The sequence below is a fragment of the Trachemys scripta genome, chromosome 8 (genome assembly GCF_013100865.1).
Source record: "Trachemys scripta elegans isolate TJP31775 chromosome 8, CAS_Tse_1.0, whole genome shotgun sequence".
Classification (NCBI taxonomy): Eukaryota; Metazoa; Chordata; order Testudines; family Emydidae; genus Trachemys; species Trachemys scripta.
The window spans coordinates 14,056,392-14,073,809 of record NC_048305.1 but is presented as its reverse complement, the minus strand read 5'-3'; the positions used below and the strand labels follow the sequence as shown (position 1 = coordinate 14,073,809).

Below are 17,418 nucleotides of genomic sequence, written 5' to 3'. Positions count from 1 at the left end.
AAAATATTTGACTTCTGGATGTTAATTGAAAAACTGAAATTTCATGAGGGGAAATTTCCTGAAAACAAACAAAATCATTAAAATTTCCCACAAAAAACAACTAGCCTGTTTTGATCAGCACTAAAATCAGTTACTTAGTTCTATTACATTTTTTTTTAAAAAGATACCTATTCCAGAAAGACTGGATTATTTTCTGTCCCAGAGTTATCGTCAATGCTGTTTTGAAGTCCAAAATCAAGTACAAGAAGAAAAAGATGTTCTGCCTTCTGCAAGCTTCATCGATGCTAGAATAGTTATTAGTGTAGAATAGGTAAATAGAACCTCTCAAAACTTCAGTTTGGCTTTATTGATTTTTGTCAGAGTTACTATTTTGTACTTTGTGTGTTCACTAGCTATAGCAATGCTCCTTGTGGGAGTTGGTCTTGAATTCAACACTGTCCAATGGCTGCAAGTATCAGAGGGGTAGCCATGTTAGTCTGGATCTGTAAAAAGCAACAGAGAGCCCTGTGGCACTTTTAAGACTAACAGATGCATTGGAGGATAAGCTTTCATGGGTGAAAGCTTTCGCATGCGTCTGACGAAGTGGGTATTCACCCACGAAAGCTTATGCTCCAATACATCTGTTAGTCTTAAAGGTGCCACAGGACTCTCTGTTGCCAAAGGCTGAAAGCTGAACTTAAAATAATTCAGACTGGAAATATAGCACAAAATTTTACCAGTGAGGGTAATTAACCACTAAAACAATGTACTCAGGAGTGTGGTGGGTTCTTCATCACTTGGAGACTTTTAGAAAGAGATCCTATCTTAACGATAGCATATAGCTCTCACACAAGCTATGGGCTTGATGCAGATACCATTGGGTGAGGTTCTTTGGCTTGTGCTATGTGGAAGTCAGACTAGATCATCATAATGGTCCCTTCTGATCTTCAAGCATATGAATTATTCAAAAAGTAAACACCTCACAGCATTGCCCTGTAAACAAATGTATGGCCCAGTAGTCTGACTAGGGGTTGAATTTTTACTACTGATTTTTAGAGAACTGTGTCAAACCAGAGATCTGTGAGTTGCTCCTGTGGATTGATTATATCTATACATTAGTGCAGAGCTGGTGCAATGTTTCCAAAAATATGGACTAGCCGGTTTTAAAGATATGACTGTACCTACAGCCAGATGGTGCAAGTTAAACAGAGTTAAGACTAACGTACTTGGATTGGAAACTCCCAAAGTAAAAGCATTCTTCTGTAAGGATGTTGATGATTCAGCAGCTGTCATTTTTCATTCTGAGTCAGTACTGAGCCAGTGAGGGTGACCAGATGTCCCGATTTTATAGGGACAGTCCCAATATTTGGGATTTTTTCTTAGATAGGCACCTAATAACCCCCATCCCTGTCTCAATTTTTCACACTTGCTATCTGGTCAGCCTAGAGCCAGTGCTCAACCCATTGCATTAGCAGGTGCTGTGCTGATTAGGGTGACCAGATGTCTCGATTTTATAGGGACAGTCCCAATATTTGAGGCTTTTTCTTATATAGCAGCCTATTACGTCCCACGTCCTGATTTTTCACACTTGCTGTCTGGTCACCCTAGTGCTGATGCCAATGAAGTCTTCTAGATATGGAGGGATAGCTCAGTGGTTTGAGCATTAGCCTGCTAAATCCAAGGTTGTGAGTTCAATCCTTGAGGGGGCCATTTAGGGATCTGGGGCAAAAATCTGTCTGGGGATTGGTCCTGCTTTGAGCAGGAGGTTGGACTAGATGACCTCCTGAGGTCCATTCCAACTCTGATATTCTATGATTCTATAAAGGGTGAAATCCTAGCCCTACTGAAGCTAATCACAAAACTACCATTGAATTCCATAAGGCCAAGATGTGCAATTAAGTCAGACCATTTAAAAAAAAAAAAAAAACAGGGCAACTTTTACAAGGGTACGGTATGATAACGCCCGGGAGCTGAGCAAATTTTAGACTGATTAATTAATTACATTTTGCCTCCTTGCATTTCCTCTCCATTTTGAAATGGATAAGACGTTTTGGATCATTCATTCTTGTATAATGTTTCTGGGATAGAATACAGCAGCTTCTGAATAGAAATGGCTGCATGTCAGTGGTGAATTCTGGTGTGAAGTTCATAAAAAAGCATTCTGAAATCCTTCTGAATGACGGATGGACTATAAATGCACAACATTTATGTTACTGAATTATTTTTTTTAAATAATGTCCTGAACGCCTTCAATTCTTCATTTTTTAAAATGTAGCACTCTTAAAGGAGAGCAAAGCTAGGCTGAAACCAACCAAAGGGATTACATTTTTTTCATCCTCTAACTAAAAAATGTCAAATCAGTTTTAATCAAACTCTGTTTAAAGCAACGAGAGACATGAAATGGAAATTTGCTCCCTATCATGAAAAAACAAGGGGTTTTCTCGGGGGGGGGGGGTAGGGGGTGTAAGGGAGATTCAGTGCAATTTGAGGGGCTTTGTTTTCTAGTCTGTTCCTTCTAAATCAGCCTAAAATATTTCCATTAGCATATGAGCTATTTAAATGATATTTGAGACTAGAAACATTAGTCTTTAATTTCAATCTGTGAATAAAACCTATAACTGCTCTAAATGATGAGCATGTAAAGATTCTTGTTCCACGTACTAGGAGAGAGCAAGAAAGCTATACAATCGTCTAGAGCCTTGGAGGGAAGGAATGGGCTAAGATCCTGGGGGCGCGGCTAGAGAGCAATATCAGTGGTGAAGCTGGTGCAAGTGCATTAGTATCTCTGGGCAAACACAAAAGCCCAGGAGTCTAATTAGTCAGTAGGCTTGGGGCTCAGTTGTTGTTTTCCTTTGTTTTTACTTAAAGAAATGCATTTATGAGTGAAGCATAAATGTGCTTACAAAGTGAATCCCATAGGCTGTGTTTTGTGTTTCATTTTATAAAGGCCCTTATGGCTTGGCTTGGATATTTTATTTTTACAGAAACAGAACAGCGGGGATTTTTTTGGTGGGTTAAGGAAAATCACAACAAACCCGCCTGTCTGACTTTTATACAGTTTTAGACAAAAGCAAATATTTATGTCGAGGCTAACACAGGAATATAATTCAATATGTTTCCCCACAAAAAATATTAGAGCGCCTGTAATTTGCAGGCTAATCCGTCATGCAGGTTCTAATATAAGATTATGGCAGATTCATGATTAAGTTCTATCCACCTCTATGTTTATGATGCCAACTTGCCTCATAATGCATTTAATGCTCAGGCTGTCGTAGCCTAAGTACTGCACTATGGGACAGTTCCAAAGATGGTTGTTCTGGGTTTGTTTGGTTTTTTAGTCTCTCTTTCAAAAGGTTCTGATCTGATCCTTATATGTTGTTTTGGTTTCCATAGGGATGTGAAGGAGCTCGGCGGTCCGTGATAGGTGACAGCACAGAATTATTAACTCACTACTATGATGATGCACGGACAATGTATGAAGTATTTAGAAGGGGATTTAACATATCTGGTAAGTGATGATGATATGTAAAGATCATTATATTGACTAAAACCCCACTGGGCTTTAGTCCCTCAATGCTGCTATCTCAGCGCTGGTCAGAGGGTAGAATTGGGTCTGTTGTCTTTGGAGAAAACAGCTGTACAGATTGGGGCTTAATCCTGCTCCCAGTGAAGTCAATAAGAGCTCTGCTGTTGACAAAGATTGGGCCTTGCTGGCTAGGGGAACAACTGGCCCCAAAAAATGTGGGCCTGTAGGATTTTTGAGTGCAGAAGTGAAGCAAATTCAGGCCATACTCAGCTTCTTAACTGCAGAAACCAGCATCCAGCCATGGAAGAGCTTCATAGGCTACAGCAAGCATGGAAGCCAGGGTATTTTTACTGAAGTGGGGAGTGTGGGTGAATCTCCAAAAGTGGCAAAATGGCTTAGGCCCCTACATCCCATTGGCATTCATAAACACTTAAATCACTTTGGCACTTTTGAAGATGTTATCCTGTGGCCACCGTTTTTAAGCTTGGGCACCTACATTCCTATTTAAGCACCTGAATAAGTAGTTTGGTTTCCAGAGCTGCTGAGCTCCTGCAGCTGCCCCTGGCAATGACTGTGGAGTTCCACATGCAGACGGCCTGCATTAGACCCTGCGTGGGTAAATGGCAGAAATTTCGCAAGGTCCCATCTGCATAGCTTAGGAAATGAACTACACCCCTTCCACAGCTGATCTTTCTCAGTTGACCTACATCTGACACACTTAACTGTAAAAAGTGCTGTTTTTATTGTCTAGGGATAAAACAGTGGCTACAGCATACAGGGAACAGAAAGCAGAAACAATATATTTATCTTGCAGTAATTAAACTAAAGGAAGCAAGGAATAAATCTCTCTCTGGCCTAGGTTGACACTAATTTTGTAGCTTGAAATGTCCTCAAGAAAGCATCATGTTAGTGCTATTAAAAATTACAGTTGATACTAGGGTTACCATATTTCAACAAGCAAAAAAGAGGACGGGAGGAGCCCCGCCCTAGCCCCGCCCTAGCCCCGCCCCTGCCCCTCCCACTTCCCGCCCCCCCAGAACCCCCAACCCTCCCCCCGTTCCTTGTCCCCTGACTGCCCCCTCCTGGGACCCCTGCCCCTAACTGCCCCCCGGGACTCCACTCCCTATCTAAGCCTCCTTGCCTCTTGTCCCCTGACTGCCCCAACCCTTATCCACACCCCCACCCCCAGACAGACCCCTGGGACTCCCACGCCCCATCCAACCACTCCCCACCCCCCAACTGCCCCCCAGGACCCTACCCCCTACCTGTACCCTGACTGCCCAAAACTTTCTCCACTCCCCTCCAAAAGTCCCCCCCCTGTTTCTTGACTGCCCCCTCCAGAACCTCCCTGTCCCTTCTCCTGCCCCCCCTTACCCTGCTGCTCAGAACAGGGTGTTGGGCTCTGTGCCAGCCGGACACATGGCTGAGCTCCCCTGCACAACACAAAACCCGGTCCCTGGCCCTGCACAGGGCTGCCGGAGCGGGCTGCAGGAGGAGGAGCTGCCGGCCGGCTCAGAATGCAGGGAGGGGGGGGTGGGAGGAGGAAGCTGCTCCGGAGTCCAGCCCGGGACTTTCCTGCAGCCCTCCCAGCCGCTCGCTCTGCCGGGGGAGGGGGAAATCCCGGACATTGTGAGTGCTTTACAAATTCCCCCCGGACGCTATTTTTAGCACACAAAAGGAGGACATGTCCGGGTAAATCCGGACGAATGGTAACCCTAGTTGATACAAACCCTGCCAACTGCTGGTTTAGATGGTTAGAATTATTAAACATTTTTTGTCCGCATTCCTTTATTTGAACTGTGATTTTTGGTATGGCAGGACTGGTCCAGTGGATAGGGCACTAGGAGCCAGGAGTAGGGGAGAGTCCGAGTAGCTCCAAGATGATGATGACTCTTAAAGTCCCTTCTGAGGCCTGGTCTACACTGGGGGGGTGGGGGGGGGGTTGATGTAAGATACGCAACTTCAGCTACGGGAATATCATAGCTGAAGTAGACATATCTTATTCCGACTTACCTCCCATCCTCACGGTGCGGGATCGACGGCCGTGGCTCCCCCGTCGACTCCACTACTGCCGCTCGCTCCGGTGGAGTTCCGGAGTTGACGGGGAGTGCGTTCGGGGATCGATATATCACGTCTTAACGAGACACGATATATCGATCCCCGATAAATTGATTGCTACCCGCCGATACGGCAGGTAGTCTGGACGTACCCTAAGTACCAGCTTTTCCTATCAGAGCCTTGCAAGAGCACAAAAGGAGCAGGGAGGGGGAAAGTCCCTGAAAAGGTTTGATCTTTTATTAATGAGGACTTTGCAAACACACAGGTCCTGATAAGATGGGTTTTTTGAGTCAGAGAGGTCTTGAACTGGAAGCTGTGAATTCCAGAGTCCTAATGCCAACTATAACATTGACCACACACAACCTGAATGTTTAAATTCTGTTTCTCAGTTTCCCCATCTTTATATAAATAAACTGGGCTCGACACCTTTTTGTTCTTTTTTACTGCACCTGAAGTTTAAGGTGAAAAATCTTAAAAATGTAAATACATAAATAACGTTTCATGTGATAAGCTGAGGAGAAGAGGAACAGGAACAGGGGTGAGAGAAAGGGAGGTGAAGGGGATGTAATGTACGGACTAAGTGAAAGGAATGCGTGCAAGTACAGGTTCTAGTCAGAGCCCTGTGAACTGCACGATGGAATTTGCCTCAGACTCTGTCTCATGTTGCAGAATTGTGCCTTGGAATCTAAGCACTAATGTCAAGAAAAAAGGTTTCTAGCTTTCCTGGTTGGGGGGGGGAGGGGCCTTTCAAACTTGAACCAAGTATAAACCAGCATAGCGATGCCTGCCTGAGTCTGCAGACAACCTGAAACAATAGCTTTGAGAGGTGTGTGATCTTGCCCTCGTCTCTGTGAGATGTTAACTTTGAAACCTAATGATGACGGTTTAAATGGCAACACTGGTAACTGATCGTTTAGCAAGAACACCTAGTAAATGAGTCCCTTAATCCTCAATTGCCTCCCACGCCTTCCCAGATGCCAAACCCCCCAGCCTTGACAACTTTTACAAAGCAGTTATGAGTTTTTAATACAAAATTTTGCAGTACATTGAAAATTAAATGTACAGGCAGGGTACATTTAATTACATTCAGTATAAAATTAAATGACACCTGGAATACTGTATCAGTTCTACATTAAATGCAGTAAAAACCTTTATATTTAACATGTATTTGAAGCTTTCTGGGCATTTCCTGTCTGGTACCCTGAAGTGTGTCATTATTTTTTATTATTGTTTGTATTTCCATAGTCCCTAGGAGCCCTAGTTATGGACCAGGACCCCTTGTGCTAGGTGCTGTGCAAACACAGAACAAAAAGACCTGCCCCAAAAAGCTTACGGTCTGAGTATCTAGGCTCCTGGCTACAGATTTACTGGGGCCCTTGCTGTGATCCTTTTTGGACTTGAACAAAACACATGAGCTTTGTTCTGAAATGGTTGGTGTTTTAGTGCCACCAGAACCCTCAACAGAATAACTGCTGTATATGATGCAGTTTGTTACTCTGGTGATGAGGCACATGTAAGTACCTCGGAAGACAGGTGGGTAGGGTGACCAGATGTCCTGATTTTATAGGGACAGTCCCAATTTTGGGGTCTTTTTCTTATATAGGCTCCTATTACTCCCCACCACCTGTCCCGATTTTTCACTTGCTGTCTGGTCACCCTACAGGTGGGTTATGTGTGGTGAGGTTAGGGGAAAAAAGGCAATTTAACATTCCAAGTATTCCTGTCCTCTTTTCTACAGTGAGATGCTTATGTTCTCCACTCCTCCTCCAGAGAAGTGCATTTTTATTCGGAATAATTTTGACTTCCTAGGGCTTCAATGAAAGGGCAGCCAGACCTGTGGGAGGTGACATTTGGGATGAAAGCCCTTATCAGATAATGATGTTCACACTGTCTTAAGGAAAAGCTGGTTTAACAGGGCACTGGGCCTGCTCAACGTCAATACCACCTCTGCAATTTTGAATGAAGGCTCAAAATGGTCCATAATCCAGTGCCCCATTATACAGGGCTGTCTTCCTTTCTAATCTGGTAGCACTCTGTGTGAACTCTGCCTCAGAGAAACATGGATTGACCTTGATAACAACAATGGATGTTCTTTAAGAGCAACTTGCTACTGTTAAGGGCTCAGGGTCCTATCATTCATTAGCACTTGGCTCTAAGACCCCCATAACTTTGTAATCTGTTTATTTTGTTTAGAGAATGGCCCCTGTCTAGGATTCAGAAAGCCCAAGCAGCCTTACCAATGGTTGTCGTATAAAGAGGTGAGGTTATCATGAATCTTTCTTTCACCAAAGAATCCTTATCCTTACTGTCTAAACGTAGCTGTTTTTAAAAGAAACCTCCTAGTACTATCCTGGGGTGGGGGGGAGGAGGGTTATGATCATGTATTATTTTACCACTTTCAGTTACCTGCTAGTTTTCATTTGTGCCAGGATCCTCCCAGATGCTGCACACCTTTTGGCAGCTGCTATAAGCACTCTTCACTTCCATTGAGCTGTCTCGGCACTTAGCAGGATTGGGAGCTTAGTGTTGACTACTAGTAGTATTGATTTACAGAGCATCTTTCGCAAGCCAAAGCTTTGGGGAATTACAAATCCTGGGTTGAATCCTGATGGCTTCACTCGTGGAAGTAGTTCCACTGATTTCAGTGGGCATACTCATGTGCAAGGTGTACAGATTTGATCAAATGTGATTACTTTGCCTCACTCACCACTGAATGCAGCCACTTCTGGGTGGTAATAGCACCAAAGCATTATGCACACTGAAATAAATAAACTACTGATTAGCTCTAAGACCAGAAATAAAGAGCACCATAACAATTTCACGTGATGGGGGAGTTTTAAGTAAGCAGAATTGAATTGCTCAGGTTGGAATTTAGCCAGGGCACTAAGGTGAATGCCAAAAGTGTCATGAATTCTTTAGTATCAGAGGGGTAGCTGTGTTAGTCTGAATCTGTAAAAAGCAACAGAGGGTCCTGTGGCACCTTTGAGACTAACAGAAGTACTGGGAGCATAAGCTTTCGTGGGTAAGAACCTCACTTCTTCAGATGCTTGAGCTTATGCTCCCAGTACTTCTGTTAGTCTCAAAGGTGCCACAGGACCCTCTGTTGCTTTTTATGAATTCTTTAATGGCTACAGGCGACCGGAGTCTGTTTTATGTGTTATCCAACAAACGAATATTAGAGCCCACCACTGTAGATTAGGTTTCATTTGTGTCTGCTGCTTACATTCCTCTCTTATCCATTTTCCTCCCACTTCTAGGTCTCTGAAAGAGCAGAAGCTTTAGGATCAGGGTTACTCCAACAGGGATGTAAACCATCAGCAAGTCAGTTTATTGGGGTCTTTGCACAAAACCGTCCAGAGGTGAGATGTTGCTGTAACCTCATGCAGTGTTAACAATATTCTTGAGTTTTGATCTCACTTTAAAATTTAATCTCATTAAGTGTTTTAATCACTCCCCTTCCCTTACCCCTTTTCTCTTTGTAAAATCTCCTTCCAGTGGATCATTTCTGAGCTGGCTTGTTATACCTATTCTATGGTGGTGGTCCCCCTGTATGACACATTAGGCCATGGAGCCATTCGTTACATTATCAACACAGGTAAAAACAGACATGCATAAATATCATTGAGGTTCTCAGAAAATCATTCTTGTTATGCAGAATGACTGATTTCTCTTCTGCTTTCCTAAAGGCAGATGCTTTGGCTCAGTGATTCGTTTTAGCTGGAAGTAACCTTAGCTGGGTTATATAGTATAATTCTATGTATCATGGGAGGACCGGCTTTATTATTCTGAAATTATCCCTAATGGATAAGCTTTGTATATTTCCAGCCAGGCATCATCTTGTAGCTTGTTCTACTGATGAACTGAGTGTACTGTTTATAAGTTTTCCCTAATATGTAATACATTTTCCCTGCAACAACATTAGCCCATTATTGCTTATTTTGTTCCAATGACAAGTGCTAACAATTAATCTATCATTTAGTAAACCTCACTTTATGCATGTATTTTACTTTGAACATTATGGGTCTTGAGCCTTAACATTGCACCTGTCTTACTGGGATTTCTGCCTGGCAGGGTAAATTCTATTATGTAATAGACTTCCCATAAAAATGAGATTCTCTCCCTACAAATTTTAAGGTTCTAGGGTCCCAATCCTGCAAAGCACTTAAGCACATGCTTAACTTTAAGCATCGGAGCCGATGGGACAACTCACAAGCTTAAAGTTAAGCCCCTTCTTCAAACTTTGCAAGATCAGGGCTTAGGACCGTAAGAGTAAAATCTAAAGATTTTGTCTTGTGCCCAAAAGCCAAACACAAGGCTGTACGGTTGTTTTGCAGGGACTGGTCTGAACTGTACTACTGCAAAAGCAGGGCAGATTTTTAGTGGCATCTAACTTTATATGCCATATGAAAATGAGAATCCTGAACACACACTGCTTTCTCCGAAGGGAGGTTTCTTTGTTCTAAAATCACTTTCCTCGAGACGTCTGGAGACTCGGTTGATGTATATTTTTAAAGAATGGGCCAGATCCTCAGTGGGTGCAAACTGTCAATTTACAATTAACCGCGGACACAAGTTGAGGATGTATTTATTCCTTTTTTTAAATGTCCTTTCTCTTTTTATGCCCTTTCTTTCCACTGCATCTTACATGTTGCACAGATGGCCAATTCCAATTGAGGACAGCAAGAGCTTTTTTTATTGACTTCAGTGGGACCAGGGTTTGGCCCAGTGTGCATTTCAACTTGGCTCAAGGAGAGCTTTGCTGTGATTTCTGTGGCTGCAGGATAGCTCAGGATCATAACAGCAACCAGCCACTGACAAGATCATTCCAGGGAGGAGAATTATCTCAGTGCTACTAGCTGTTCCTTTCATCATTTTGGCTTTGAGTTTCTAACAACCACTTCATACCATTCAGGTTTATTTTTTTTCTGCAGTTTTAATATTTTTAATTGAATCCTAAAATAATTGTAGCTGCCGGTCTGATGCGCGTTGTGCTGCAAACAAATATTTGCCTTACCACTCATTCCATTTCAGATACAGTAGTGTGCTCTGTTCAATGTTGATTTATGGTGACTAGGGTTAAATACAAAAATGTACTTGTTTCCTAAGAGAAAATATATATTATATTCCAAGATCTCATGGTATAAATATAAAATGACTGTCGAAGACTGATTAGCAGAGATTCACAGAGATTACTGTGAAGCTGCAGCTAGTTTTAAATTTAAATTAAAAAATTATTTTGTTTTTTGTTTTTTAGCTGATATTTCCACAGTAATCTGTGATAAACCAGAAAAAGCCAGAATCCTCCTGGATCATGTAGAGAAAAGAGAAACGCCAGGCTTAAAGTCTATTATTCTGATGGACCCTTTTGAGAAGGACCTAAAGGAAAGAGGGAAAAGTTGTGGTGTTCACGTCCAATCCATGCAGGAAGTAGAGGTGAAGTTCCTATCCCTCTTGTTTAATGTTAGACTCAGAAATAATCAGCTCAGATATTATTTGATGAAACCCAGGAGATGGATGTTCAGTTAAAGCAAGAAGCTGCTTCTCCTGGATAAAGTTACATTATTATTTGTAGGCACATTGATCAGCTATTTTTTCTCTTTTATGCTGGAGTCTTCTGTTTTATGTATTTTTCTCAGAGGTTTTACTGCAACTAAACTTTGTTTTAAACTGGATCCTGTAGAGATGTCAGGGCAGGATTTTACTGTTCTTTCTCTTCCTTTCTGTCTCCAGCTTCCTCGGTCATTTGCAGTTTATTAACAAGCACGTTAATCTGCATATGTTAGAATGGAAATGATTTTGTTAATATTCTTTCAGGCTTGTGGCCGTGAGAGTCAGCATGTCCCTGTGGTGAGTCCAATCATTTTTTTTCCTCCAACCTTTAATCGCATGTAGTTACTTTAAACAAACTTCACAAATGAAAGAGAATAATTTGCCAGAGTGTGCACAAAGCCTGAACTGTGTTTGTGTGTTCATTAAATGTAGTGTCTGGTATATTTCTCAGTAGGAGGTGACTGACAATGAAGGATCCTAAAGATGTTCCATTATCTTCCACTAATTGTCTGAGTGTGGATCTCATTTGCTGAGATGTATGTTATTTGCTTCATAAATTATATGCCCTGAATCCTTAAATGGAACTTCAGAACGTAAACCCAAGGAAGGAATGATAGAGGATGAGATTCTACAGTGTTCTTTAAAGAGCTTTGTGAATGCTAAGTGTAAGAATAAGTAGGACAAATTAAACGAACCATCTTCAAAAAACTGCTAAACAAAATTCCTGACTTTAGAATAGATTTCAAACTACATCAGCTTAATAGTATCTTTTATGAAAGGCAAATGAGCTACAATTCAACAAAAAGGCAGCATAAAAACAATGTCATGGCTCCAGTTAAGACATCTCGATTGCCAGTCAGAAAAAACTGGAAACATCTCAGACTAGATTCCTGTAGGTTCATCTGGTCCACATACAAACCCAATCCCTAACCCTAGTTTGAGAGTTCCATCCATCCCCAATCCTAATCCTTGTTCACATCTGCTAACTGATCCCATCCTTACTTCTTGCCCCAGACTGCTAACCAGCATGAATCCTAACTCAAACCCTAATCATAATATGGACCCACCTACTATCCCAGGGGTCGGCAACCTTCGGCATGCGGCCCATCAGGGTAATCTGCTGGCGGGCCACAAGACATTTTGTTTGTGTCGGCCACCTGCAGGCATGGCCCCCCGCAACTCCCAGTGGTTGCGGTTCGCCGTTTCCAGCCAGTGGGAGCTGCAGGAAGTGGCAGCCAGCATGTCTCTGTGTCCCACACCTTCCTGCAGCTCCCATTATTATGTTATTTCATAAGAATCTCCATTTTTCTTTAAAAAAAAAAAAGCAAATTTTAGCCTTTCTGATTGCAGAGAAAAGCTTGAAAACATGTCCTGAGTGTATCGTAAAGGTTTAAACCCCAGCAGCAAATAAAAACCACACTTTTTAAAATTATAATCCCAGGATTTTTAACCCAATCTCAGGATTTTTGGAGCCTGACTTTACACAAATGAGGTTCAAACGCTGGCCTGGGCTGGATATATGGGCACAGATGAGGGTTCTAGTCAGAACCAGCACATGGACCCAGATGACAATTAGGAGTAGGGCACCACAGGGCTCGGAGTAGGGCAGCACAGGGCTCGGAGTAGGACTGGGCGTGATGAGAATGGGAGGGCAGGCTATAATAGTAAAGGCCTGCGGGGAGGCCCCGGCTAGGGCTGGGCCTGCCAGGGGGCCCTGGGCTAAAGTTAGGCAGCACAGTTTAACTATCCAAGTACAGTCTCTTGTTATGTACTCAACCTGCTATCCAGTGCTCCTGCCCTTGCTACCACGGCTATGTTGCTATCTTTAGTGAGCTACCTTGATCAAAGCTTGTTTGGGGCTAGTAGTCTGGTTGGCTATTATGGTTGGGCCTTCTTGCTTTTCCTAAGCAGGGCTAGTGATGGTGTGTGGTAATGGCTTCTGACCAGAGTTAGGCTTGAGGTTGGTTGACATTCTGTTTTTAGAGTTTGCGCCTTTTGGCCATCCTGGCTTTTGGTGGTTATAGGTGCTGAGGTTGAGACATTTGGTGTTGGGTTCCGGCTAAGATAGGGTTGAGATGTGTTGGCCAGCAAAATCTTCCTTTGGCTCTGAGACTTGTTTGTTAGTTTTGGTTAGGTAGGGTGCATCCCAGTTGGCTAGTTTGGAATAAGTTTAGTATTGGGGCTGGGTGGCTGCCTCAGGCTAAATTTGTGGCTGGAAATGAATACTCTAGGTTCATTTGAAAAGCATTTTCTCTTTGGAAAAATTTTCTCTTTTGTGAGGGAAAAAATTTCAAGTGGCTTTACTGTTGACTTCACTGGGTTTGGATTGGACCCTAAGTACCTTTCACTAGAAGATACTATTTATGAGGTGTGCACAATGCAATCCAGCAGTTCCCTGTTAGCATTGCCCCTTTCATTCTTCTGCCTGTTTAGAGCTGGACTTGGATTGAAAGCAAAGAACAGAATTACAGCTGGGGCCGGTATTAGTTTTGTGGTGTTAAAAAAATTGTGATGGACATTAAGGGTCCATACCTTACTCAGGCAAAACTCCCAATGGTTTTGCCTGTGTGTACAACAGGACTGTGCCCTGAAATCATTAACTCCGCCTTTGTGGTTTGCATAGGAACATCTCTAAATCTTGTAATGATAAAAGACAAGTTACTGTTATCTGTGAATTGCCTCCTCTCTCTATTTCAGAGGAGACTTGTGATGTATTTGAGGATAAGGGATAACTTTCATTCTTTTATGAGAGTGGCCTTTTACAGCAGAGCCTAGTGGTCAAACACCCACAGCCCTTTATTAGTTATATCCCCTAATCCTTTTCTCTTCCTTTTTCTCTTCCTACCTTATTTTGTTCTTGTATGATTCCTGAGCACTCAGTCCTACAAATCAGACTAAGAGCTATTACTCTGATGTAATCTCTAGTAGCAGAACTCCCTTTTATTCACCTCCTGTCCTTGTTTCCAAGACAATCTTCCCCACAAGGAAAACATGTCCTGACTGCACTGAAACCCTCTATTTCCCTGATACTACCATTTAAAGTGCTCCGCATACTGTCACTAGCCATGCTAGGAATCAAAGGGCTTTGTTTGTACTACAGCTGTTTCATTCATATTGGGGGGAGGGGAGCGTGTTCTCATACAGTAAAAAGGAGACCGGTCTTGCAAACACTTACATATGTAAATTTCTTTTAGAGGTCTACCCTATTGAACTTGATACACTGTAGGACTGGACCCTAAAACAGCAGTTGCAGAATTACAGAATAGGATTCATGTGCTGACACAAGTCATCTTCATGGTCTTGGTGACACTGTGTCTAATTTTAAACTCCACAGCACGTCAACTCACAGTAAATGTTCCTTAGGAAACAAAACAATAACCAGAAAAGACAAATCACAATGGGTGGCCACGGCACAGTCATGAGTTATCTTCTGATCAAGTGGAAGATGACGTGTGGCATCCATGCAGAGCCAGCTGTTTGTAGCCTGATTAAATTCTAATATTAAGTCAAATTTATTTAAATGGTAATTAGCAAAGCTTACCCATTGCATATGAGTGGATTCCTCCACTACTGTCACCTTTGGAGACTTGTTGGGGTTTCTGTAACTGAAAAATGCACCACGGCAGCACCAGTTGGGAGCATTTTGAAAGCTGTTGAATTAGGTACGGTTTTACTAAGAATGACTGTGGTACTGCTGGGTGCGCTCACTGCCAATTATTCAAAAGAGGCTTGTAATTCTGGGTGTGTTACTTTTTGGTGGCCCAACTTGACACACACAGGGCTTGATATTCATAGCTGCTGAGCACTCACTGATCTTACTGACTTCAATTGCAGATAGCAGCCCTCAGCAGTGCCAGGTAGGCCCAAGATGTCTCAAACTGGGCTTCCAAAAACTAAGGCACCCAAACATTTAAACATATGAACTACATTGTCAGATTAAGGCTAGATGCATAGTAGACAGAAACCTGACTTCCAAATATTTTAAACGTAAAAATGCTGAATTTCATTTCCTACAGTCTTATTATTTGTTACTTGAATGTATTTGGTGCTTGTGAGTATTCATGAAAATGCCTGTACATTCCAAAATGTCCCTAATTTTTAGAACGAATGCGCATTTGGCCAGAAATTAGAACAATATTTGTTGTTGTTCCTCTTAATAAAAAGTTTATCATCCAGTTAGGGACCAGAAAAAATGCCATGTGACTTAGAGGACCCAACACATGACATGAATAACAAATAGAAAATAGCTGTTTTCAAACAACTCATCATCTATATATTATTAATCCCAAATGTAAGACACTCATGAATAACAAATACAGATGAAGATAATCAGGATCTGTTAGCAAATGATTTCCTAACCCCTAAAGGGGCCAAATGCTTAAATATTATTTTAAACAAGTAGTTCAAACAGCTGTCATGCAGAAGCTTGAGGGCTGCGGTTTTCTTTCATTAGGGAATATAGCATATTATAGCATATTATAAGTAGGCAAGGATCTTGCATGAAGGACTAGTCACACTAAAGCACACTCCTTTAACGCACCTAAACCAAGGGGAAAAGAAGGAAACTAGATCAAATGGACAAACGTACCAGGGGGAAGAATTGCATGATGTGTTTTTGCAAGCTCCAGGAAAAAAATGAAATGATAGGGTTGAGACATGATTGGTTCAATAAAGAAGTGAGCACAAAGGATAATGATGCTAACCTGTGACTCTCTAATTTTCCTGTTTTCTTTGTGTATTTCTAGCCTCCTCGACCAGAAGATCTGTCGATTGTCTGTTTTACTAGTGGCACTACAGGTAACAGAACAGGCATTTTAATCTTAATGCATTACATTAGACTACCAAAATCACTCTGAATAACGGCTCACCGTGTATAAACACAATCTAGCACTGTCCTATATAGAACAATTATGTTTGTTTTATGTTTATTAAATACACTTGTATGTGAGAGAGAGATACATACACACACATATAAAGTTATAATCAAATAAAAAACTTAGACTACACTGATATAAAAATACAAATAATAATTTTTCTGCAACTCCTGAAATAATATATTTTGGCAATATGATTTTGCAAGTGTATGAAAATGTTCTGTGTGTGTATCTCTTTTCCTCATTCTTCTGTGTATCTGTTTTCACGTTGGAGTCTGTTTTTGAAGTTTTTTTTGTTGAAGAATTACCACTTTTAGGTCTGTTTAATCTCCCTGGTCACTCAATAGCAGACCTAAAAGTGGCTTCTCCATGCTCTCAAAGGTCTCTTATGGGGAAGAATTAGTCCAAAAATTGGCTGCACTTTTGGTTTGTTTGGGATTTTAAAATGTATAGAAAATCTAGGGACAGTGTTTCCTTTAAAGTTTTGTTCTTCTTTACTACTTTCAGCATGTTCTATTTTTTTAATTAGCCCTTTATTCTGGACAGATAAGGACAAGAAAACTTGTGGAAAACTCACATAGCCCTTGGGCTAGAGTCAGGCTTTGGGCTATGCTTAGGAGTATGCCTGAAAAACCACAGCTAGGAGGTGAAGTTCACGGCCCATCTTCTGGTTCCCCCTAAACCTAAGATTTCAAACTCTGCAGTCAGAGCTCTTCCAGGGGCATGGTCCTTGTGTTTTAGTACCTACCATCTTATCACCTATGTATCCTCCTCTACTGGAATAAGTCTGGTTTCTTTGCCTGGTTAATCTGCATGAGGGCTTTTATGGAGGTTGTAGTGACACTCCTGGGCTTTTGCAGCTTTAAGGTGCACCACCCTATGGGGTGGAAAGTGCCTGGCCTGGATTGGGCCCCATATTCATTTATTTTGAATTACCAGATTTAGAATTATTTTGAAATTGAGCCAGTGTCAGTAGGTTAAAACTTTGGAAGTATCTATTATGACTTGAATTCTATAATGAAAATTTGGGTTTAATAACTTGCAAATTTATATTTACTTTTGGCTGTTTATTAGTAAACTCAGGAGTGGATTTTAATTTTGTATGTGATTCATAGTATCAGACATACAAAATGCCTTCACAGAGGGAAGAGAGAGGTTGACTCTGAGTTGTTTGGACTCACCTTCATTTTTTTTTTTAACTGATTGTCAACACAACTCCTAAATGAGCATGAGGCAATGGTGGTTGCTAAGAATGGAAATGTACATGAAACATTGTTATGCATCTGTGTGTACTGACTGCTCTGAAAAAACATCCTTCAGTTTTTCAAGTACAGACCAGTGACAGGTTTCCTTGGAAGATTAATCTCCAGCAGAGCCAATTGGATGTTGATGAAAGCTTTCCATGGTTCAGCAGAATTCACCAGGTTTCAG

General features: G+C 41.7%; 1 protein-coding gene across 6 annotated transcripts in view; it reads left to right on the top strand.

The window, feature by feature from the left end:
* The window catches only part of ACSL6 (acyl-CoA synthetase long chain family member 6), a 111,917-nt gene that overhangs the window by 59,739 nt on the left and 34,760 nt on the right, over positions 1–17,418 (top strand). For 5 of the 6 annotated variants that reach the window (XM_034778589.1, XM_034778593.1, XM_034778592.1 and 2 more), the window contains 7 exons: positions 3,373–3,487; positions 7,757–7,821; positions 8,821–8,922; positions 9,059–9,158; positions 10,818–10,996; positions 11,378–11,410; positions 15,859–15,910. In XM_034778589.1, coding sequence (XP_034634480.1) covers positions 3,373–3,487; positions 7,757–7,821; positions 8,821–8,922; positions 9,059–9,158; positions 10,818–10,996; positions 11,378–11,410; positions 15,859–15,910 — 646 coding nt within the window. The remainder of the gene's footprint in view (positions 1–3,372; positions 3,488–7,756; positions 7,822–8,820; positions 8,923–9,058; positions 9,159–10,817; positions 10,997–11,377; positions 11,411–15,858; positions 15,911–17,418) is intronic. The other variant, XM_034778594.1, reaches the window with a different exon arrangement.